At 54.9% G+C, this 23,729-nt stretch overlaps 1 protein-coding gene across 4 annotated transcripts in view; it reads right to left on the reverse strand.

Moving 5' to 3' along the window:
* Window positions 1-22,976, reverse strand: part of EEA1 (early endosome antigen 1) — a 126,761-nt gene extending 103,785 nt beyond the window's left edge. For 2 of the 4 annotated variants that reach the window (XM_073651658.1, XM_073651655.1), the window contains exon 1: window positions 22,760-22,976. In XM_073651658.1, coding sequence (XP_073507759.1) covers window positions 22,760-22,783 — 24 coding nt within the window. In that variant the 5' untranslated portion in view covers window positions 22,784-22,976. Of the gene's footprint in view, window positions 1-2,018; window positions 2,064-22,759 lie in introns of those variants that run through there. The other 2 variants (XM_073651656.1, XM_073651653.1) reach the window with 1 other exon arrangement.
* Between the last annotated feature and the right edge of the window lie 753 nt (window positions 22,977-23,729).

Below are 23,729 nucleotides of genomic sequence, written 5' to 3' on the forward strand. Positions count from 1 at the left end.
CGCTGCTTAAACGCTTGGTAGAAGGCCTGCCATGTTCCCCAATGATAATCCACATGTGCTGTGCACATGCTGCGGAAATTTCCGCTGCGGATTACCATTGCGGAAAAAAACGCAGCACTACCAATTAATTTGCGAAAGCGCTGCGTTTTCGCCGCCATTGACTTGTATTGGAAAGCATGGATTATGCATTACTGCATCTGTAGATGCGCATTCCATGCGTTTCAATGTGCGGATGGTATCCGGGTCTGGAGGACAGAAGACTCATCTGGACCCAGGTACCATAGAACCTGTAAAAAAAAAATAAAATAAAAAATAAATATTATACTTACCTTCTGATGGCCCGCGGTGCGCTTGTCTTCGCTTGCCGGCAGCTCGCGGTGGACTGAAGGACCTGCGCTGACGTCATTTAGTCATGTGACGGCAGGTCCTTCAGTGTACCACGAGCTGCCAGAAAGCCAGGACGGATCGAATCAAGACTCCGGGGGCCATCAGAAGGTAAGTATAGATTTTTTATTTTTTACCATTCTTTACGGTCACACTATATAAATCCATGCCGGTTGCATGGATTTATATAGTGTGACCAAGTTGTCAAGCACTTTCCATGTGATGCTAAAATCGCTTGGAAAGCGCTTGTCAACCCGCATGCGGAAATGCAAGTGAAGAACGCAGGAAAAATGCATGTACAATCCGCATGCATTTTTTCTGCCAGGGGAGATGCAGAAACGCTCAGGAAAAAATTGGGAACATTTCTGCATCGTGGGCACAGCCTAAAGGTGGAATATAAAAGCTGAGGATAAATCACTAAGGAGGCATATATTTGCCTTGATGGTAAAGGTTGCATACACAAGACTAATGTGATTGTCTACAGGAGAGGCCGCCATTTAATTTGCCCTGCCACTGCCCTCAGATGTCACAGAAAAAGGATCTGATATGTTCGATTTCAACACGCCCAATCCTTTGTTCTCACGGGAGATAATCTACACGAGAGATGTAATCCAGCAATTTGGCAAACAAAACAGCAAAAAAATGCCTCAAATAAGAAAGGTTGGTATTCTAAGGGAAAAGTGTTTTTTAAGACAATAAAACCACAAGTGACCACCAATACCCACCAGTGTAAGAATAACATGTAGGGAATGGGATGCTGGCATTAATGTAGATCTGTCAACAGGTATTTGCTATGTAATCTCAGAGTAGCATGATGTAGGGGCAGACAGCCTGATTCCAAGGATGTGTCACTTACTGGACTGCTTGGTGTAGTTTTGATAGAATCCCATCCCTGGTTGCTCTATGAGGTTACACAGGGCTTAACGTTATGACTAGTGATGAGCGAGTATGTTCTGTTCCGAGTATGCTCAGACGAGCATCGAGTATTTACAGCTGCTCGGTGATATGTTTGAATTACTCCCGTGCTCATGATTTGCGACTGTTTGGCAGCTTTAATACATGTGAGGAATGTGTAAGAAATAGACATTCCTCACATGTATTAAAGATGTCAAACATTCGCAAATCATGCACACGGGAGCGATTCAACCATATCACCGAGCAGCTCGAGCATACTCGGCGAAAGGGTTAACAAAACATACTCGCTCATCACTAATTATGACCACTGCTACCTCCACAATACCCAGCCCTGTTTACACTGTACATTGTCAGTGAGTTGCCAATCAGAGGTAGGGGTGGGGTTACACATTAGCTTGACTTGCCTGCATGTGAGACCTAGTCAGGAAGTGATAATCTCCTGCTGACAATACACTGATTGTATTGAAACTAATAAGTGACATCTCTGCAATCAGAATCTCTTTCTCTATATTATACTGCTCTCAAATTAAATAGCAAAAGCCTGCTGACTGATTCCCTTTAAATGCAGATCTAGCACCGACCTTTCAGTTCACACACCAAACATTTCTAGCTAAGAGTGCCCCACCCATGCCAAATATCTAGGCTCTATTACTCATTACCTGACTCACCCAATACCAGACCTTTGCCCAATTTCTTCTTTATTTCAGCCCACAATTTACCTTTCCCGAGACAGGGACTTGGATTTTCATGCAATAAGAGTAGCCCTTGGAAGCGGAAATGAATTGTGTAATAGGAATAACACGCAATGTCTCATTGAACTAACTGCTGGGTCAGAGAGCAGTCGCAAGTCAGCAAATCCAGCTGTGAATGGCATTTCCCTGCGAGAATCCAGCAAATCTAAAGTCCACACGTTAGTCATACAATGGAGACCGGCCATAAACAGGCGCGGCCCTCCACTGTGCCACACATTGGTACACACAATACATCCTCAAGACCTGAGACTGGCATCATTGGTGGCTGGATCATGGGACTCTCACTAAGAATATTTCAGAGACACTCCAACTTGTTACCTCTGACACGTCTTTCCCTTCCAGAAAAATAAGTTCTGGATTATTAGACTTTTTGTATTATCAAATCAATTATTTGATTGATATATTCTATCTTAAAATGTCAGAACAGTACAAATCCCAGGGCTTCAACGCACTAATTCTAAGAAGAGGTAACCAAGCATGTGATTGGTTACAATGAAACCTTATGTTGAGCCTTGGCCGTTACTATATAACTAGCTCAGAATAATGGAAAGTAGCCGTTCACAAAGGCATATACATGCAAAGGTCAGAAAGGCAAACCTGATATAACTCGAATGCTCCTTTACATGTTTATAACCTTCCAATTGTACAGGGGTGTGACAAAGTGTTTGCCCCCTTCCTGATTCCTTATTCTTTTGCATGTTTGTCACATTTTAAATGTTTCAGATCACAAAACAAATTTAAATATTAGACAAAGATAACACAAGTAACCACAAAATGCAGTTTTTATATGAAGGTCTTTATTATTCAGGGAAAAAGAAATCCAAACCTACAGGGCACTTTGTGAAAAAGTGATGCCCCCCCCCCCCCAAATATAAATTAACTGTGGTTTATCACATCTTTAGGAAGTTCAATTTCCCTAGCCACACAAAGGCCTGATTACTGCCACACCCGTTCTCAATCAAGAAATCACTTAAATAGGACCTGCATGACAAAGTGAAGTAGACCAAAAGATCCTCAAAAGCTAGACATATCACTGCGATCCAAAGAAATTCAGGAACAAATGAGAAACAAAGTAATTGAGATCTATCAGTCTGGAAAAGATTATAAAGCCATTTCTAAAGCTTAGGGACTCCAGCGAATCATAGTGAGAAACATTATCTACAAATGGCGAAAACGTGGAACAACAGTGAACCTTTCCAGGAGTGGCTGGCCGACCAAAATTACCCCAAGAGTACAGCGACAACTCATCCTAGAGGTCACAAAAGACCCCACAACAACATCCAAAGAAGTGCAGGCCTCATAAGCATCAGTTAAGGTCAGTGTTCATGACTGCACCATAAGAAAGAGACGGGGCAAAAATCGCATGCAAGGCAGAGTTGCTAGACAAAAATCACTTCTGAGCAAAAAAGAACATAAAGGCTTGTCTCAGTTATGTCAGAAAATATCTTGATGATGGCCAAGACTTTTGGGAGAATACTCTGTGGACTGACGAGACAAAAGTTTAACTTTTTGTAAGGTATATGTCCCATTACATGTGGCATAGAAGTAGCACAGTGTTTCAGAAAAGGAATAAAATACCAACAGTAAAATATGGTAGTGATAGTGTGATGGGGTCTGGGGCTGTTTTGCTGCTTCAGGACCTGGAACACTTGCTGTGGTAAATGGAACCATGAATTCCGCTGTCTACCAAAAAATCCTGAAGGAGAATGTCCGGCCATCTGTTTGTGACCTCAAGCTGAAGCGCACTTAGGTTATACAGTAGGACAATGATTCAAAACAAACCAGCAAGTCCACCTCTGAATGCTTAAGAAAAACAAAATTAAGACTTTGGGTTGGCCTAGTCAATGTTCTGACCTTAATCCGATTGAGATGCTGTGGCATGACCTTAAAAAGGCGGTTATTGGATCGAAAACCCTCCAATGTGGCTGAATTACAACAATTTTGCAAAGATGAGTGGGCCAGAATTCCTCCCAAGCGTTGTAAAAGACTCATTGCCAGTTATTGCAGCTAAGGGTGTCCCAAACAGTTATTAAGTTTAGGGGGCAATCACTTTTTCACACCGGGCCCTGTAAGTTGGATTTCTTTTTCACCTAATAATGAAGACCTTAATTTAAAAACTGCATTTTGTGGTTACTTGTGTTATCTCTGTCTAATATTTAAATTTGTTTTGTGATCTGAAACATTTAAGTGTGACAAACATGCAAAAGAATAAGAAATCAGGAAGGGGGCAAACACTTTTTCACACCCCCGCATGTTATTAAAGGGAACCTGTCACCAGGTTTACGAAATGCACCACCTTAATGTAGTGTCACAGTACTTCAGCAACCTGTGTATAAGATCCAGGCTCCCTCGAATATCTAAGAAAACAACACTTCTAATCCTCCAGCACAGTATATCAGCGGTCCGATGGGAGATGCTGGTCTCTGCAATAGGCAGGCCACTTGCCTTACTGACGTGGCTGACGTCATCTAGAGTCTGCTGTGCCTGTGTAGTTCTTGCTTCCTACTGTGTAGGCGGGATATTTTAGCAGGGTGCGGATGACGTAGGAGACGTCTGCCACGTCAGTCAAGACAGGAGGATGGCGGCTGATAGGACAGAGGAGGCGCCGAGCACTGACCAGCAACACGCATAGAACTGGACAGTACCGATTTTGACACAGAGCAATTTTTCTTATTTCATCATACATGAAAAATATGCATTTTCGCAGTGTTCTGCACTTATTTTTGGTCGGTGTGTACGTTTTTAGAATGTTCATTGTATCAGTTTTTCGCAAAAATAAAAAAAAAGATTTCGAGCTTTTTGTTCTTTTTCTCCTATCCGTTAAACAGTAAAATACGGACAGCACATGGATGATATCTCCTTGCTATCCCTTTTTTTTTGCACAGGGGCAATAACTTAAATTTAATCTGCAAGACGGATCTATGTAGGACATACCTTCATTTTTGTTTTCGGTACGTAAAAGAGAACATGTGAAAAGAAACATTCATTGTCAAGAGAATGTGAACTATATGAAATAAATAACAGATAGCACAAGTACCTAATAAACCTGGGGTGTGAGATCCGGCCGAATCTACACAAATAGACCTCAGTAGAAGGGATCCTGGAGCCAACTCACATATTCAGAATTTGGTTAGGATTGCACAAGAAAAAATGTATTAAATCTGCTAAGGCTATGTGCAGACGTTTTTTTCGGGCATACAAAAATATGTTTTTCAAGCAGGAAACTGCTTTGTGGAGTTTTTCTTTTCCAGAAGTGGTGTTGAAGATGCCCTTTAGTAGAGGGTTCAGTTGAACGTGCACGTGTCTTCACTGGGGAGAGAGGAGTAGGTTGCGGCTCGATACCTCTGCCAGTGCTTGGTTCGTCTGATAGATGTGGGTCCCAGTTCTGGAACATGCACATTATTTTGAGAACATAGGGCCTCTGGCAGCGCATGCACAACATTCTCAAATCCGATTCAGACAACCCTCGTTCTTAAGATCCCAGAGGTGGGACCTGCATTTTTCAGACATGTTTGGTATATGTGGTCAATATGCCATTAATTTCTGCAGTGTTAATACCAATCTAAAGGGGTTGTCCACTACTTTTTATTCCCCATCCCCATGTATCCCCCGGGGGCCCCTAAGACTTCTTGTAAATACCTTGTGCTGCAGATAATGCCTGTGAGTGGCGCCATCACTGGCCGCTCACAGGCATCATGTGACCCCCGGCTGCAGCCGGCTCTGACATCCGCTGATGTCACAACAAGTGCTGGCAGCAGCCGGGGGTCACGATCTTCCTAGTTCCACGGTGGATGCCAGGCTGTGGGTGGAGTTACCCCCCCACGTCACACCCAGCATCCACTGCGCGATCTGCTTCTCCCCATTCATTGGGAAAGCACGCGGTGGATGCTAGGTGTGACGCGGGGGGGGGGGGGGGGGGTCACCCCTCCCACAACCCATCAGCCACCGCGGGGACCCCAGCGCTGAGTCACGCCTCGCTTGTCGTGACGTCAGTCATGTGATGCCTGTGAGCGGCGCTGTCAGCAACAGACGGTATTTACAATAAGTCTTAGGGGCCCCGGTGGGACACATTGGGGAGGGGGGGATAAAGTAGTGGACAACTTCTTTAAGTCTAGATCCTCTGCTTTAGGAGTACAAGTTCACTGTGAGTTTCATGATGTCACAGTGAAAGTCCCATTGCCAGAACACACAAGGCAAATAGGAAATAACTTGCTGATCGCTGGGATTCTGACCACTGGGATTCACAGCTTAAGGACCCCAAAAACAGAGCTCTGCATCCCAGCTCCATTCATTGCCTATGGGACTGTCGAGTACAGTGCAAAGCTATTTGCGGCAGTGTCATAAATTAAAAATGGACTGTGTATGGTATGCGTACTTTCTCTGATGGATAAGGTATAAATTAAGGGCGAGACTGCAAAGCCCTGATTTAAGGGTTCCAAAGCCCCAATTGCGGGATCTCTGGGGGTGCCAGTGGTCAGAATCTCAGCGATGAGTAAGTTATCCCCAATTACGTGGATCCTGTGGGTAGAGGATGGCTTGTTTCTTTTTGGAATAATCCTTTAGTACACAGAACAAAACCAAGATTTAAAAAGACAGATTGGTAAAATACTGCGCATCGTGAAAGTCAGTTGAACCTGTATAAACAGCAACAGAAAATAATCGAAAATAATAAGAGTCTTCAGCAACTAGCAGGTCATGTGTCCCACATCATGCGATTTCTTCTTGAACTTGTGCTGCTAGTCACTGCTCACGGACAAGCCATGAGGCAGGGTACTCAAATGTTCCAGGGTCAGATACCAAAAAAGGCACGTATTAAACTAAAGTGGAAAGACAAAGGCAAAGTCATGTCATGGTACGAATTCAGAATACTAGGAAGAAAGCGGATCAGAGCAAAGGGGCTAAGCAAACGGATAGTTAGAACAAGGTCTAAGGTCAGGCAACAACAGATCAACAAACAGAGCACAGAAATACAAGGCAAACCACTGTGCAGATGCTAGGTCTCACAGAGATCTGGGACTGATAGCTTAGCTAAGTAGCTGGATAATCACTTAGAACAGGGAACACCTGAAAGAAGCTCAGCAGCTCCCAGTCTCAGATTGGACAGCTGACTGTCAATCAAAATACCGACAGCTCAGCACGCCCCTGCACTAGATTGGACGACTGAGCTGTCACTCACTTCATCCAAGACTCAATGAATGGAGGAATCATGACAGAAGTGTATTAAAATAGAAATAATTGGCAAAGTTGTCTGTTAGTCATGTGACCACTGGGGTCTCCATTCACTTCTGAAACCAAAAGATCACTGCTGAGATTTTTTTAAAAAAATATTCAACTATTCAGCCCTAAGTACTGCTACTGGAAGGCTATATCCCTTTGCCCATTCCTGCCCCTCCCCCACCCATTACATTGTTGCAACAGAGATCAATAAAGGAAGATAACAGAGTTGCTTCATGCCTGATAGAGCAAAGCACTCTCCGTGACAGCCTATGTCCACGCCATCAGCTTTGTGTAGCAGCAACGTTGCCTCAATGCAACTAATGCTGCAAGATTTAACCAGTCAAAAGATCTTATTCTCCCCAAATCACAAATTTAGGTTATTCAATTAAAGGGGTTCTCCAGAATTAAAACAGACTAATGACCTATCTGTAGGAATTATGAAAATGACAGAATGAATAGACATGTTATTGATATGCAAATGGTGAAGAACTGGAAACAAAACATTTTGATTTATTTTGTATCGAATATGAGACCCACGTGCAGAAATGCACACAATGAGCAAGGTGGCAATGGAGGTCTACCTTTTCAACAATGATTCCCGCCAGTCTACATGTTGCTTGTGCTACTGTGATCAGCCTATGGGGCCTAAATGCGCTACCACGGCCTGCAGTGTCTCCGGACTAGTTTACCAACTAGCACATCTTGGACGTCATTGGTTGGCAATTGCAAAGGGAGCTGCCAACAGCGGATCTTGATGATGTATGTGCCCAAGTGCATTCAGCGTGGCAGAACATGCGTCAGACAACCATTAATATCCTGATTGGTAGCTAGCCAAGGTGTGTAAGTGAAGGTATTTTTGCATGTGGAGCTCGTACTCGATACTTAATAAATCAAGATGTTTTGAAAATGTTACCATTTCTTCATCATTTGCATAACATTAACATGTCTATCCATCTTGAGATTTCCATAGTTTTATGACGTTTACTTCTTGTTGTTGTAATTTCAATGGTGAGGAGAGTATGTAACATTCTTAAGTCAGAATCTATTACTGAAAGCAAAAGTGAAAAATGGTTATAACTCCCATAATCCTGCTAAATGCAGCAGGCAGACAGGAGAGCGAGCAGATGTGAGATGTCCTCCAGTAGTGTCCTACAGACAGTTACTACATCAGTCCTGCCATGCTGACTGCATCATACAGCACATCAGTGACAGGAAGTCAAAAACATGTGGACATCACCTGGAAGAAGGTGGAAAACCTACTTCTGCTCCTTGGGCTGGATTCACACATCCGTGGTTACTGCCCTGATCATGATGGCCCCATAGGCTTAAATGAGTATGGTGCGTTTGGGTCAGGAGTCCCTCATAGACACAACAACGCGCAAAGTGATATCAGGGCCTCATGTGACCGGGCAGGAGAGACGGCGGGGCCTCATGTGACCGGGCAGGAGAGACGGCGGGGCCTCATGTGACCGGGCAGGAGAGACGGCGGGGCCTCATGTGACCGGGCAGGAGAGACGGCGGGGCCTCATGTGACCGGGCAGGAGAGACGGCGGGGCCTCATGTGACCGGGCAGGAGAGACGGCGGGGCCTCATGTGACCGGGCAGGAGAGACGGCGGGGCCTCATGTGACCGGGCAGGAGAGACGGCGGGGCCTCATGTGACCGGGCAGGAGAGACGGCGGGGCCTCATGTGACCGGGCAGGAGAGACGGCGGGGCCTCATGTGACCGGGCAGGAGAGACGGCGGGGCCTCATGTGACCGGGCAGGAGAGACGGCGGGGCCTCATGTGACCGGGCAGGAGAGACGGCGGGGCCTCATGTGACCGGGCAGGAGAGACGGCGGGGCCTCATGTGACCGGGCAGGAGAGACGGCGGGGCCTCATGTGACCGGGCAGGAGAGACGGCGGGGCCTCATGTGACCGGGCAGGAGAGACGGCGGGGCCTCATGTGACCGGGCAGGAGAGACGGCGGGGCCTCATGTGACCCGGCAGGAGAGACGGCGGGGCCTCATGTGACCGGGCAGGAGAGACGGCGGGGCCTCATGTGACCGGGCAGGAGAGACGGCGGGGCCTCATGTGACCGGGCAGGAGAGACGGCGGGGCCTCATGTGACCGGGCAGGAGAGACGGCGGGGCCTCATGTGACCGGGCAGGAGAGACGGCGGGGCCTCATGTGACCGGGCAGGAGAGACGGCGGGGCCTCATGTGACCGGGCAGGAGAGACGGCGGGGCCTCATGTGACCGGGCAGGAGAGACGGCGGGGCCTCATGTGACCGGGCAGGAGAGACGGCGGGGCCTCATGTGACCGGGCAGGAGAGACGGCGGGGCCTCATGTGACCGGGCAGGAGAGACGGCGGGGCCTCATGTGACCGGGCAGGAGAGACGGCGGGGCCTCATGTGACCGGGCAGGAGAGACGGCGGGGCCTCATGTGACCGGGCAGGAGAGACGGCGGGGCCTCATGTGACCGGGCAGGAGAGACGGCGGGGCCTCATGTGACCGGGCAGGAGAGACGGCGGGGCCTCATGTGACCGGGCAGGAGAGACGGCGGGGCCTCATGTGACCGGGCAGGAGAGACGGCGGGGCCTCATGTGACCGGGCAGGAGAGACGGCGGGGCCTCATGTGACCGGGCAGGAGAGACGGCGGGGCCTCATGTGACCGGGCAGGAGAGACGGCGGGGCCTCATGTGACCGGGCAGGAGAGACGGCGGGGCCTCATGTGACCGGGCAGGAGAGACGGCGGGGCCTCATGTGACCGGGCAGGAGAGACGGCGGGGCCTCATGTGACCGGGCAGGAGAGACGGCGGGGCCTCATGTGACCGGGCAGGAGAGACGGCGGGGCCTCATGTGACCGGGCAGGAGAGACGGCGGGGCCTCATGTGACCGGGCAGGAGAGACGGCGGGGCCTCATGTGACCGGGCAGGAGAGACGGCGGGGCCTCATGTGACCGGGCAGGAGAGACGGCGGGGCCTCATGTGACCGGGCAGGAGAGACGGCGGGGCCTCATGTGACCGGGCAGGAGAGACGGCGGGGCCTCATGTGACCGGGCAGGAGAGACGGCGGGGCCTCATGTGACCGGGCAGGAGAGACGGCGGGGCCTCATGTGACCGGGCAGGAGAGACGGCGGGGCCTCATGTGACCGGGCAGGAGAGACGGCGGGGCCTCATGTGACCGGGCAGGAGAGACGGCGGGGCCTCATGTGACCGGGCAGCAGCGACGGCGGGGCCTCATGTGACCGGGCAGCAGCGACGGCGGGGCCTCATGTGACCGGGCAGCAGGGACGGCGGGGCCTCATGTGACCGGGCAGCAGGGACGGCGGGGCCTCATGTGACCTGGCAGCAGGGACGGCGGGGCCTCATGTGACCTGGCAGCAGGGACGGCGGGGCCTCATGTGACCTGGCAGTGTAGCGCTGGCGTCCCTGCCCTCTGCTAGGCAGGGACGCTGCTCCCCTCACCGCTCTGCTCCGTGCCCGGCGTCCTCTCCCCGCTCTGCTGTCAGCGCGCGCTCCTTCCCGGCGTCCTCCTCCCGCTCTGCTCTCAGCGCGCGCTCCTTCCCGGCCCCTGTGCTTAGGGCGCGCGCGCTCCCCTCCTCTTAAAGGGGCCGCGCGCGCCGTCCTAAGGAGTCCCCGGCCAATGGCCGGAGGACTTCATCATATATAAGGCACCTCCTCCAAAATGGAGGTGCCCGAGCAATGTTGTTTGCACCTGTGTCTCACCTGTGCTTCAGCCCTCAGGTCCCGTTGCCAGTTACCTGCCAGTTACCTGCCAGTTTCCTGCCAGTTTCCTGCCAGTTTCCTGCTAGTTACCTGCCTGATTCCTGCCTGAATACTTGTTACCTGTCTGCCAGTCTGAGGTCCGACGGTCTGCCTTACTACTCCTGTCAGTCTGTCTAAAGGACCAGCCTGCCCGCTCACCTGGGAGCGCATATCAGCTACCTGCCTGCTTGCCTGAGGTCCGACGGTCTGCCTTACTACTCCGGTCAGTCTGTCTATGGACCAGCTTGCCCGCTCACCTGGGAGCGCTTCTCCGTTATCTGCCTGCTTGCCAGCCCGGAGGCTCCGTTGTCACGTGCTGTGACCACCAGCTATCTCAGAGACTCTTGCCCGCTCACCTGGGAGCGCAACTCCGTTACCTGCCTGCTTGCCAGCCCGGAGGTCCCGTTGTCACGTGCGGTGACCACCAGCTATTCCAGAGACTCTTGCCCGCTCACCTGGGAGCGCAACTCCGTTACCTGCCTGCTTGCCAGCCCGGAGGTCCCGTTGTCACGTGCGGTGACCACCAGCTATTCCAGAGACTCTTGCCCGCTCACCTGGGAGCGCTTCTCCGTTACCTACCTGCCTGCCAGCCCGGAGGTTCCGCCGTCACGTGCCGTGACCACCTGCTATTCCAGAGACTCTCGCTTGCTCACCTGGGAGCACACATCTACCATCTGCCTGCTAGCCTACCCGGAGGCTCTGCCATCACAGGTCGTACCTACCCCTTACCTAGAGACTGCCACCCGCTCCCTTACAAGGGCCGCCCCCTTGTATAGTAGCTCAGAGGTTCCGCCTCCCGGACCCGTTACAGTTTGCTCGGGCCATGGAACCCGGTGGCACCCAAGCTCCCTCGCTCTCGGACCTCTGTCTTGAACTGTCCCGTCAGAGGTCCCAACAGGAGGCCATCCTGGGTCACCTGCGGAATGTTAATACTCGCCTGAACACTCTGTCTGATCCACCAACAACCTCCGCCAGTGCCATATCTTGCAATCCGGCAGCTCCGCTGCCCACTAATACTATGGTATCCTACCCCGGACCCCGGCTTTCTGCACCTCCTCGCTTCGGAGGCGACCCCGTCCAGGCTCGGGGCTTCATAAATCAGTGCACCCTGCACTTTGAACTTTTGTCCCATCAGTTTAATTCCGACCGGGCCAAAATTGCCTTTATCATGTCCCATCTCACCGGGGAGGCCCTGGCCTGGCTAAATCCTCTATGGGAGAGAGGAGACCCCCTGGTGTCCAACTTGCCTGCTTTTCTCTCGGCTTTCCGGAAAGTCTTCGACGAACCCGGACGGAAGACCTCATCCGCATCCTCTCTGCTACGCCTCCGTCAGGAGGGTCTCACCGTGGGCCAATATGCCATACGGTTCCACACCCTTGCCTCGGAGCTGGCCTGGGATAACGACGCTCTGGTATCCGTCTTCTGGGAGGGTCTGTCCGGTCGTATTAAAGATGAACTTGCTGGTCGGGACATGCCAAAGAGGTCACCCGTGAGAGAAGGATTCCACGTTTAGCTCCTACTTTCCAGAAACCCGTCATTCCCTCCATCTCTCCCCAGGTACACTCTTCTGAGCCTATGCAGGTCGACCAGACCAAGATGGTCAAAACCCGTCAGGACTCACGCCGTGCCGAGGGGAGCTGCTTCTACTGTGGCAGTAAGGAGCACCGGATCCGTGCCTGCCCGGAGAGGTCGGGAAACGCCTGTGTCTAGGTTCGCTCAGAGAGGTCCACCTAGACAAGAATAAATCCTCTCCATCCCTGCTATTGTCAGTTTCGATCATCTACGGGGAGAACCGTTATTTCGAACTAGCCCAACTTGACTCTGGAGCAGCCGGGAACCTTATTTCACAGTCCCTGGTTGAGAAATACCGCATCCCCACCAAACCTCTGGCTGTACCCTTGTCTGTCGCTGCCGTGGATGGGGGCCTCTTACCTCGCCCCATTCAACTCATCACCGAATCCATTACCCTGCAGGTGGGAATGCTGCATTCTGAAAGTATCTCCTTTCATGTTCTGCCTGGACTCTCTCACGCCCTCTTGCTAGGTCTGCCCTGGCTCCAGAGACATGCACCCGTGCTAGACTGGCAAACCGGAGAGGTCCTTCGCTGGGGACAAGACTGTCATAAAACCTGCCTGGTTCCCGTCCATCCCGTCCGTCCCTCTCCTACCCCAGCTAATCTACCTGGACTTCCGATTCCTTATTGGTCTTATGCAGATGTCTTTAATAAAAAGGAGGCAGAGACATTACCACCACATAGACCATACGACTGTCCCATCGATCTGCTACCCGGTACTACTCCTCCCCGTGGGCGTATCTATCCTTTATCTGCTGCTGAGACCCGGTCAATGTCCGAATATATTGAGGAGAATCTGGCCAGAGGATTCATCCGGAAATCTACCTCCCCGGCGGGAGCAGGCTTCTTTTTCGTCAAAAAGAAGGACGGCTCTCTCCGTCCCTGTATAGACTATAGAGGCCTAAACCTGATCACGGTGAAGAATAAGTACCCCCTTCCGCTCATTCCAGAATTATTTGATCGCCTGAGGGGGGCTAGGATCTTCACCAAACTGGACCTTCGTGGGGCGTACAACCTGGTTCGTATTCGTCAGGGGGATGAATGGAAGACGGCATTCAACACCCGGGACGGCCACTATGAATACCTGGTAATGCCCTTTGGTCTCTGTAACGCTCCTGCCGTCTTTCAAGAGTTGGTCAATGACATCTTCCGGGACCTTCTCTACTCCTGCGTAGTGGTGTACCTGGACGACATCTTGGTCTTCTCTCCGGATCTCCAGACTCACCGGAGGGACGTTCGTCAGGTCCTGCTCAGGCTAAGGCAGAACCATCTCTACGCTAAATTTGAGAAGTGCCTCTTTGAGCAGACCTCGCTTCCGTTTCTGGGCTACATTATCTCTCAGACCGGCCTACAAATGGATCCTGAGAAACTGTCTGCCATCGAGAAATGGCCCCGACCGGAGGGGTTGAAGGCCATTCAGCGATTCCTGGGCTTCGCCAACTACTACCGCCTCTTCATACCACACTTCTCTTCCCGGACGGCCCCAATTTCTGCGCTCACCCGTAAAGGTACTAATCCCAAAGAGTGGCCACCCGAAGCAGAGGAGGCCTTTCTTTCCCTTAAACAGGCCTTCTCTTCCGCCCCGGTGCTGCATCGCCCAGATGGCAACAAACAGTTCTTCCTGGAAGTTGACGCCTCCTCCTCTGGAGCCGGAGCGGTACTTACTCAAAAATCATCTTCCGGGAGGATGGTAACTTGTGGCTTCTTCTCTAAACTCTTCTCCTCCTCTGAGCGCAACTATTCCATAGGAGACCGAGAGTTATTGGCCATCAAACTGGCATTGGAGGAGTGGCGTTACCTGCTCGAGGGGGCTCTTCACCCGGTGATAATTTACACTGACCACAAGAACTTGGCTTACCTCCAGCATGCCCAGAGACTTAACCCGCGCCAAGCCCGGTGGTCCTTGTTTTTTGCTCGTTTTGATTTTGTCCTTCATTTTCGCCCGGCTGACAAAAACGTCAAGGCGGACGCCTTGTCTCGGTCCTTTCTGGTGTCTGATCTCGAGGAGGATCCGAAACATATCATCGATCCCGCCAGAGTAATGCAGGTGGCTCCCGTGAGTCTAAATCGTCTTCCTCCTGGTAAGACGTTCGTACCAGTACCTGATCGGGAGAAGATCCTACACTGGGGTCATTCGTCTAAACTAGCTGGCCACGCCGGTCAGAAAAAGACCCTCCAGCTTATTACCCGGCACTACTGGTGGCCTAACCTGCACAAGGATGTAATAGACTTTGTTTCTGCCTGTGTGTCCTGCGCCCGCAACAAAGTTCCGAGACACCTGCCGGCCGGCCGCCTCCTACCTCTGCCAGTACCTGCTGCCCCCTGGCAGCATATAGCGATGGACTTCATTACTGATCTACCCGTCTCTGCCGGTTGTACGGTCATTTGGGTGGTCGCTGACCGCTTCTCCAAGATGGCTCACTTCATTCCACTGCCAGGTCTTCCGTCTGCACCCGAGCTGGCTAAAGACTTTATCCGCCACATCTTCCGTCTTCATGGCCTGCCCCGTCACATCGTGTCGGATCGTGGGGTACAGTTCACTTCCCGTTTCTGGAGAGCCACTTGTAAATTGCTGGACGTCACCCTGGACTTCTCCTCCGCTTACCACCCACAGTCTAATGGTCAAGTGGAGCGGATCAATCAGAACCTGACCAGTTACCTTCGGCACTTCGTTAATGCCCACCATTCTGACTGGGTGGATCTCCTGCCATGGGCCGAATTCTCGTACAACAATCACGAGAGCGAGTCTTCCTCCAAATCCCCGTTTTTTGTAGTCTACGGTCAGCATCCTCGGATCCCGTTTCCCGTCTCCACCTCGGCGGACAATCCGGCTGCGGAATCTCTTGTTAACAAATTTTCCTCCATATGGGAGAGTACCCGGTCCGCACTCCTTCTGTCATCCGAGCGTATGAAAAGACACGCTGACAAAAAACGTCTGGACCCTCCTCAATTCCGCCCTGGGGATAAAGTCTGGCTCTCGTCCAAATATGTCCGGCTCAAGATCCCTTCCTATAAGTTAGGGCCTCGGTTCATCGGCCCACTGGAGGTCATCAGTCAGATCAACCCGGTGGCCTATAAATTGAAACTCCCGGCCAACTTACGGATCCCTAACTCCTTCCATGTGTCTCTCCTCAAACCTGTGGTGCTTAACTCTTTTTCCAAGTCTACAGGTACGCCTCCTGCTCCGGTTTCTGCTGAGGACGAGTTTGAGGTAGAGAACATTCTTGCCACCAAAAGGGTAAGAGGAAAGACCTTTTTTCTGGTAGATTGGAAGGGGTTTGGTCTTGAGGAGAGAACGTGGGAGCCCCGGGAGAACATCCATGCCCCTCTCATCCTAGCTAAATTTCTGTCTGGCCTAAAAAAGGGGGGGCCTAAAGGGGGGGGTACTGTAGCGCTGGCGTCCCTGCCCTCTGCTAGGCAGGGACGCTGCTCCCCTCACCGCTCTGCTCCGTGCCCGGCGTCCTCTCCCCGCTCTGCTGTCAGCGCGCGCTCCTTCCCGGCGTCCTCCTCCCGCTCTGCTCTCAGCGCGCGCTCCTTCCCGGCCCCTGTGCTTAGGGCGCGCGCGCGCGCGCTCCCCTCCTCTTAAAGGGGCCGCGCGCGCCGTCCTAAGGAGTCCTCGGCCAATGGCCGGAGGACTTCATCATATATAAGGCACCTCCTCCAAAATGGAGGTGCCCGAGCAATGTTGTTTGCACCTGTGTCTCACCTGTGCTTCAGCCCTCAGGTCCCGTTGCCAGTTACCTGCCAGTTTCCTGCCAGTTTCCTGCCAGTTTCCTGCTAGTTACCTGCCTGATTCCTGCCTGAATACTTGTTACCTGTCTGCCAGTCTGAGGTCCGACGGTCTGCCTTACTACTCCTGTCAGTCTGTCTAAAGGACCAGCCTGCCCGCTCACCTGGGAGCTCATATCAGCTACCTGCCTGCTTGCCTGAGGTCCGACGGTCTGCCTTACTACTCCGGTCAGTCTGTCTATGGACCAGCTTGCCCGCTCACCTGGGAGCGCTTCTCCGTTATCTGCCTGCTTGCCAGCCCGGAGGCTCCGTTGTCACGTGCTGTGACCACCAGCTATCTCAGAGACTCTTGCCCGCTCACCTGGGAGCGCAACTCCGTTACCTGCCTGCTTGCCAGCCCGGAGGTCCCGTTGTCACGTGCTGTGACCACCAGCTATCTCAGAGACTCTTGCCCGCTCACCTGGGAGCGCAACTCCGTTACCTGCCTGCTTGCCAGCCCGGAGGTCCCGTTGTCACGTGCGGTGACCACCAGCTATTCCAGAGACTCTTGCCCGCTCACCTGGGAGCGCAACTCCGTTACCTGCCTGCTTGCCAGCCCGGAGGTCCCGTTGTCACGTGCGGTGACCACCAGCTATTCCAGAGACTCTTGCCCGCTCACCTGGGAGCGCTTCTCCGTTACCTACCTGCCTGCCAGCCCGGAGGTTCCGCCGTCACGTGCCGTGACCACCTGCTATTCCAGAGACTCTCGCTTGCTCACCTGGGAGCACACATCTACCATCTGCCTGCTAGCCTACCCGGAGGCTCTGCCATCACAGGTCGTACCTACCCCTTACCTAGAGACTGCCACCCGCTCCCTTACAAGGGCCGCCCCCTTGTATAGTAGCTCAGAGGTTCCGCCTCCCGGACCCGTTACAGGCAGCAGGGACGGCGGGGCCTCATGTGACCTGGCAGCAGGGAAGGCGGGGCCTCATGTGACCTGGCAGCAGGGAAGGCGGGGCCTCATGTGACCTGGCAGCAGGGAAGGCGGGGCCTCATGTGACCTGGCAGCAGGGAAGGCGGGGCCTCATATGACCTGGCAGCAGGGAAGGCGGGGCCTCATATGACCTGGCAGCAGGGAAGGCGGGGCCTCATATGACCTGGCAGCAGGGAAGGCGGGGCCTCATATGACCTGGCAGCAGGGAAGGCGGGGCCTCATATGACCTGGCAGCAGGGAAGGCGGGGCCTCATATGACCTGGCAGCAGGGAAGGCGGGGCCTCATATGACCTGGCAGCAGGGAAGGCGGGGCCTCATATGACCTGGCAGCAGGGAAGGCGGGGCCTCATATGACCTGGCAGCAGGGAAGGCGGGGCCTCATATGACCTGGCAGCAGGGAAGGCGGGGCCTCATATGACCTGGCAGCAGGGAAGGCGGGGCCTCATATGACCTGGCAGCAGGGAAGGCGGGGCCTCATATGACCTGGCAGCAGGGAAGGCGGGGCCTCATATGACCTGGCAGCAGGGAAGGCGGGGCCTCATATGACCTGGCAGCAGGGAAGGCGGGGCCTCATATGACCTGGCAGCAGGGAAGGCGGGGCCTCATATGACCTGGCAGCAGGGAAGGCGGGGCCTCATATGACCTGGCAGCAGGGAAGGCGGGGCCTCATATGACCTGGCAGCAGGGAAGGCGGGGCCTCATATGACCTGGCAGCAGGGAAGGCGGGGCCTCATATGACCTGGCAGCAGGGAAGGCGGGGCCTCATATGACCTGGCAGCAGGGAAGGCGGGGCCTCATATGACCTGGCAGCAGGGAAGGCGGGGCCTCATATGACCTGGCAGCAGGGAAGGCGGGGCCTCATATGACCTGGCAGCAGGGAAGGCGGGGCCTCATATGACCTGGCAGCAGGGAAGGCGGGGCCTCATATGACCTGGCAGCAGGGAAGGCGGGGCCTCATATGACCTGGCAGCAGGGAAGGCGGGGCCTCATATGACCTGGCAGCAGGGAAGGCGGGGCCTCATATGACCTGGCAGCAGGGAAGGCGGGGCCTCATATGACCTGGCAGCAGGGAAGGCGGGGCCTCATATGACCTGGCAGCAGGGAAGGCGGGGCCTCATATGACCTGGCAGCAGGGAAGGCGGGGCCTCATATGACCTGGCAGCAGGGAAGGCGGGGCCTCATATGACCTGGCAGCAGGGAAGGCGGGGCCTCATATGACCTGGCAGCAGGGAAGGCGGGGCCTCATATGACCTGGCAGCAGGGAAGGCGGGGCCTCATATGACCTGGCAGCAGGGAAGGCGGGGCCTCATATGACCTGGCAGCAGGGAAGGCGGGGCCTCATATGACCTGGCAGCAGGGAAGGCGGGGCCTCATATGACCTGGCAGCAGGGAAGGCGGGGCCTCATATGACCTGGCAGCAGGGAAGGCGGGGCCTCATATGACCTGGCAGCAGGGAAGGCGGGGCCTCATATGACCTGGCAGCAGGGAAGGCGGGGCCTCATATGACCTGGCAGCAGGGAAGGCGGGGCCTCATATGACCTGGCAGCAGGGAAGGCGGGGCCTCATATGACCTGGCAGCAGGGAAGGCGGGGCCTCATATGACCTGGCAGCAGGGAAGGCGGGGCCTCATATGACCTGGCAGCAGGGAAGGCGGGGCCTCATATGGCCTGGCAGCAGGGAAGGCGGGGCCTCATATGGCCTGGCAGCAGGGAAGGCGGGGCCTCATATGGCCTGGCAGCAGGGAAGGCGGGGCCTCATATGGCCTGGCAGCAGGGAAGGCGGGGCCTCATATGGCCTGGCAGCAGGGAAGGCGGGGCCTCATATGGCCTGGCAGCAGGGAAGGCGGGGCCTCATATGGCCTGGCAGCAGGGAAGGCGGGGCCTCATATGGCCTGGCAGCAGGGAAGGCGGGGCCTCATATGACCTGGCAGCAGGGAAGGCGGGGCCTCATATGACCTGGCAGCAGGGAAGGCGGGGCCTCATATGACCTGGCAGCAGGGAAGGCGGGGCCTCATATGACCTGGCAGCAGGGAAGGCGGGGCCTCATATGACCTGGCAGCAGGGAAGGCGGGGCCTCATATGACCTGGCAGCAGGGAAGGCGGGGCCTCATATGACCTGGCAGCAGGGAAGGCGGGGCCTCATATGACCTGGCAGCAGGGAAGGCGGGGCCTCATATGACCTGGCAGCAGGGAAGGCGGGGCCTCATATGACCTGGCAGCAGGGAAGGCGGGGCCTCATATGACCTGGCAGCAGGGAAGGCGGGGCCTCATATGACCTGGCAGCAGGGAAGGCGGGGCCTCATATGACCTGGCAGCAGGGAAGGCAGGGACTTATATGACCGGGCAGGAGAGACGGCAGGGACTTATATGACCGGGCAGGAGAGACGGCAGGGACTTATATGACCGGGCAGGAGAGACGGCAGGGACTTATATGACCGGGCAGTCAGGCAGCAGTGAAGGTGGGGCCTTATATGACCGGGCAGTCAGCCAGCAGTGACACCGGGGTCTTATATGACCGGGCAGTCAGGCAGCAGTGACACCGTGGCCTTACATAACCGGGCAGTCAGGCAGCAGTGAAGGTGGGGCCTTACATGACCGGGCAGTCAGCCAGCAGTGAAGGTGGGGCCTTACATGACCGGGCAGTCAGCCAGCAGTGAAGGTGGGGCCTTACATGACCGGGCAGTCAGCCAGCAGTGAAGGTGGGGCCTTACATGACCGGGCAGTCAGCCAGCAGTGAAGGTGGGGCCTTACATGACCGGGCAGTCAGCCAGCAGTGAAGGTGGGGCCTTACATGACCGGGCAGTCAGCCAGCAGTGAAGGTGGGGCCTTACATGACCGGGCAGTCAGCCAGCAGTGAAGGTGGCGCCTTACATGACCGGGCAGTCAGCCAGCAGTGAAGGTGGCGCCTTACATGACCGGGCAGTCAGCCAGCAGTGAAGGTGGGGCCTTACATGACCGGGCAGTCAGCCAGCAGTGAAGGTGGGGCCTTACATGACCGGGCAGTCAGCCAGCAGTGACACCGGGGCCTTACATGACCGGGCAGTCAGCCAGCAGTGACACCGGGGCCTTACATGACCGGGCAGTCAGCCAGCAGTGACACCGGGGCCTTACATGACCGGGCAGTCAGCCAGCAGTGACACCGGGGCCTTACATGACCGGGCAGTCAGCCAGCAGTGACACCGGGGCCTTACATGACCGGGCAGTCAGCCAGCAGTGACACCGGGGCCTTACATGACCGGGCAGTCAGCCAGCAGTGACACCGGGGCCTTACATGACCGGGCAGTCAGCCAGCAGTGACACCGGGGCCTTACATGACCGGGCAGTCAGCCAGCAGTGACACCGGGGCCTTACATGACCGGGCAGTCAGCCAGCAGTGACACCGGGGCCTTACATGACCGGGCAGTCAGCCAGCAGTGACACCGGGGCCTTACATGACCGGGCAGTCAGCCAGCAGTGACACCGGGGCCTTACATGACCGGGCAGTCAGCCAGCAGTGACACCGGGGCCTTACATGACCGGGCAGTCAGCCAGCAGTGACACCGGGGCCTTACATGACCGGGCAGTCAGCCAGCAGTGACACCGGGGCCTTACATGACCGGGCAGTCAGCCAGCAGTGACACCGGGGCCTTACATGACCGGGCAGTCAGCCAGCAGTGACACCGGGGCCTTACATGACCGGGCAGTCAGCCAGCAGTGACACCGGGGCCTTACATGACCGGGCAGTCAGCCAGCAGTGACACCGGGGCCTTACATGACCGGGCAGTCAGGCAGCAGTGACACCGGGGCCTTACATGACCGGGCAGTCAGGCAGCAGTGACACCGGGGCCTTACATGACCGGGCAGTCAGGCAGCAGTGACACCGGGGCCTTACATGACCGGGCAGTCAGGCAGCAGTGACACCGGGGCCTTACATGACCGGGCAGTCAGGCAGCAGTGACACCGGGGCCTTACATGACCGGGCAGTCAGGCAGCAGTGACACCGGGGCCTTACATGACCGGGCAGTCAGGCAGCAGTGACACCGGGGCCTTACATGACCGGGCAGTCAGGCAGAAGTGACACCGGGGCCTTACATGACCGGGCAGTCAGGCAGCAGTGACACCGGGGCCTTACATGACCGGGCAGTCAGGCAGCAGAGACACCGGGGCCTTACATGACCGGGCAGTCAGGCAGCAGTGACACCGGGGCCTTACATGACCGGGCAGTCAGCCAGCAGTGACACCGGGGCCTTACATGACCGGGCAGTCAGCCAGCAGTGACACCGGGGCCTTACATGACCGGGCAGTCAGCCAGCAGTGACACCGGGGCCTTACATGACCGGGCAGTCAGCCAGCAGTGACACCGGGGCCTTACATGACCGGGCAGTCAGGCAGCAGTGACACCGGGGCCTTACATGACCGGGCAGTCAGGCAGCAGTGACACCGGGGCCTTACATGACCGGGCAGTCAGGCAGCAGTGACACCGGGGCCTTACATGACCGGGCAGTCAGGCAGCAGTGACACCGGGGCCTTACATGACCGGGCAGTCAGGCAGCAGTGACACCGGGGCCTTACATGACCGGGCAGTCAGGCAGCAGTGACACCGGGGCCTTACATGACCGGGCAGTCAGGCAGCAGTGACACCGGGGCCTTACATGACCGGGCAGTCAGCCAGCAGTGACACCGGGGCCTTACATGACCGGGCAGTCAGGCAGCAGTGACACCGGGGCCTTACATGACCGGGCAGTCAGGCAGCAGTGACACCGGGGCCTTACATGACCGGGCAGTCAGGCAGAAGTGACACCGGGGCCTTACATGACCGGGCAGTCAGGCAGCAGTGACACCGGGGCCTTACATGACCGGGCAGTCAGGCAGCAGTGACACCGGGGCCTTACATGACCGGGCAGTCAGGCAGAAGTGACACCGGGGCCTTACATGACCGGGCAGTCAGGCAGCAGTGACACCGGGGCCTTACATGACCGGGCAGTCAGGCAGCAGTGACACCGGGGCCTTACATGACCGGGCAGTCAGGCAGCAGTGACACCGGGGCCTTACATGACCGGGCAGTCAGGCAGCAGTGACACCGGGGCCTTACATGACCGGGCAGTCAGGCAGCAGTGACACCGGGGCCTTACATGACCGGGCAGTCAGGCAGCAGTGACACCGGGGCCTTACATGACCGGGCAGTCAGGCAGCAGTGACACCGGGGCCTTACATGACCGGGCAGTCAGGCAGCAGTGACACCGGGGCCTTACATGACCGGGCAGTCAGGCAGCAGTGACACCGGGGCCTTACATGACCGGGCAGTCAGCCAGCAGTGACACCGGGGCCTTACATTACGGCCTACACCCGCAGCATACAATGTGACCCTCAGTATAACAGGCCCGCACCGTCCACACCGCCTGCACAGGTCGTACACGGCCGGGCAGCACACACACCCTGAACTAGGAAGTGCCTGTCATTCACGTGTGGCGGCCATAGAGCAGTCTCACCAGCTGCAGGATCCTCCTGAACATGTCTCCTGTGTGCGCAGTGCGAGGACGGAGGCGGCTCTGACAAAGACTCCGACCGTCTCTTCTCTAGTCTGACCCAGGGAAATCACACAGACATAGGGACCGTCTCTTCTCGATCACTCAAACCAGCGACAATATTTACACGCCAAACCTCCTGTTCTGTCAAACGCTGAGCCTGCTCTCTCTGGCGCCACCTAGCCGTCAGTCCTCCCACCTCCTCCTGTGCATGTTGAGGATCCCTGCCCCGGAATGTGGAGCGGAAATAGAAGTGTGAGCATAGCAGTACAAAGGAGGACACAGCAATACAAAGCAGTGTACAGGAGGACACAGCAATACAAAGCAGTACACAGGAGGACACAGCAATACAAAGCAGTGTACAGGAGGACACAGCAATACAAAGCAGTGCATAGCAGGACACAGCAATACAAAGCAGTGCATAGCTGGACACAGCAATACAAAACAGTGCATAGCAGGACACAGCAATACAAAGCAGTGTACAGGAGGACACAGCAATACAAAGCAGTGTACAGGAGGACACAGCAATACAAAGCAGTGCATAGCAGGACACAGCAATACAAAGCAGTGTACAGGACACAGCAATACAAAGCAGTGTACAGGAGGACACAGCAATACAAAGCAGTGCATAGCAGGACACAGCAATACAAAGCAGTGCATAGCTGGACACAGCAATACAAAACAGTGCATAGCAGGACACAGCAATACAAAGCAGTGTACAGGAGGACACAGCAATACAAAGCAGTGTACAGGAGGACACAGCAATACAAAGCAGTGCATAGCAGGACACAGCAATACAAAGCAGTGTACAGCAGGACACAGCAATACAAAGCAGTGTACAGGAGGACACAGCAATACAAAGCAGTGCATAGCAGGACACAGCAATACAATGCAGTACACAGGAGGACACAGCAATACAAAGCAGTGTACAGGA

Source organism: Phyllobates terribilis, unplaced genomic scaffold (assembly GCF_046119375.1).
Source record: "Phyllobates terribilis strain yellow unplaced genomic scaffold, ASM4611937v1 Scaffold_11__3_contigs__length_659146591, whole genome shotgun sequence".
NCBI lineage: Eukaryota > Metazoa > Chordata > Amphibia > Anura > Dendrobatidae > Phyllobates > Phyllobates terribilis.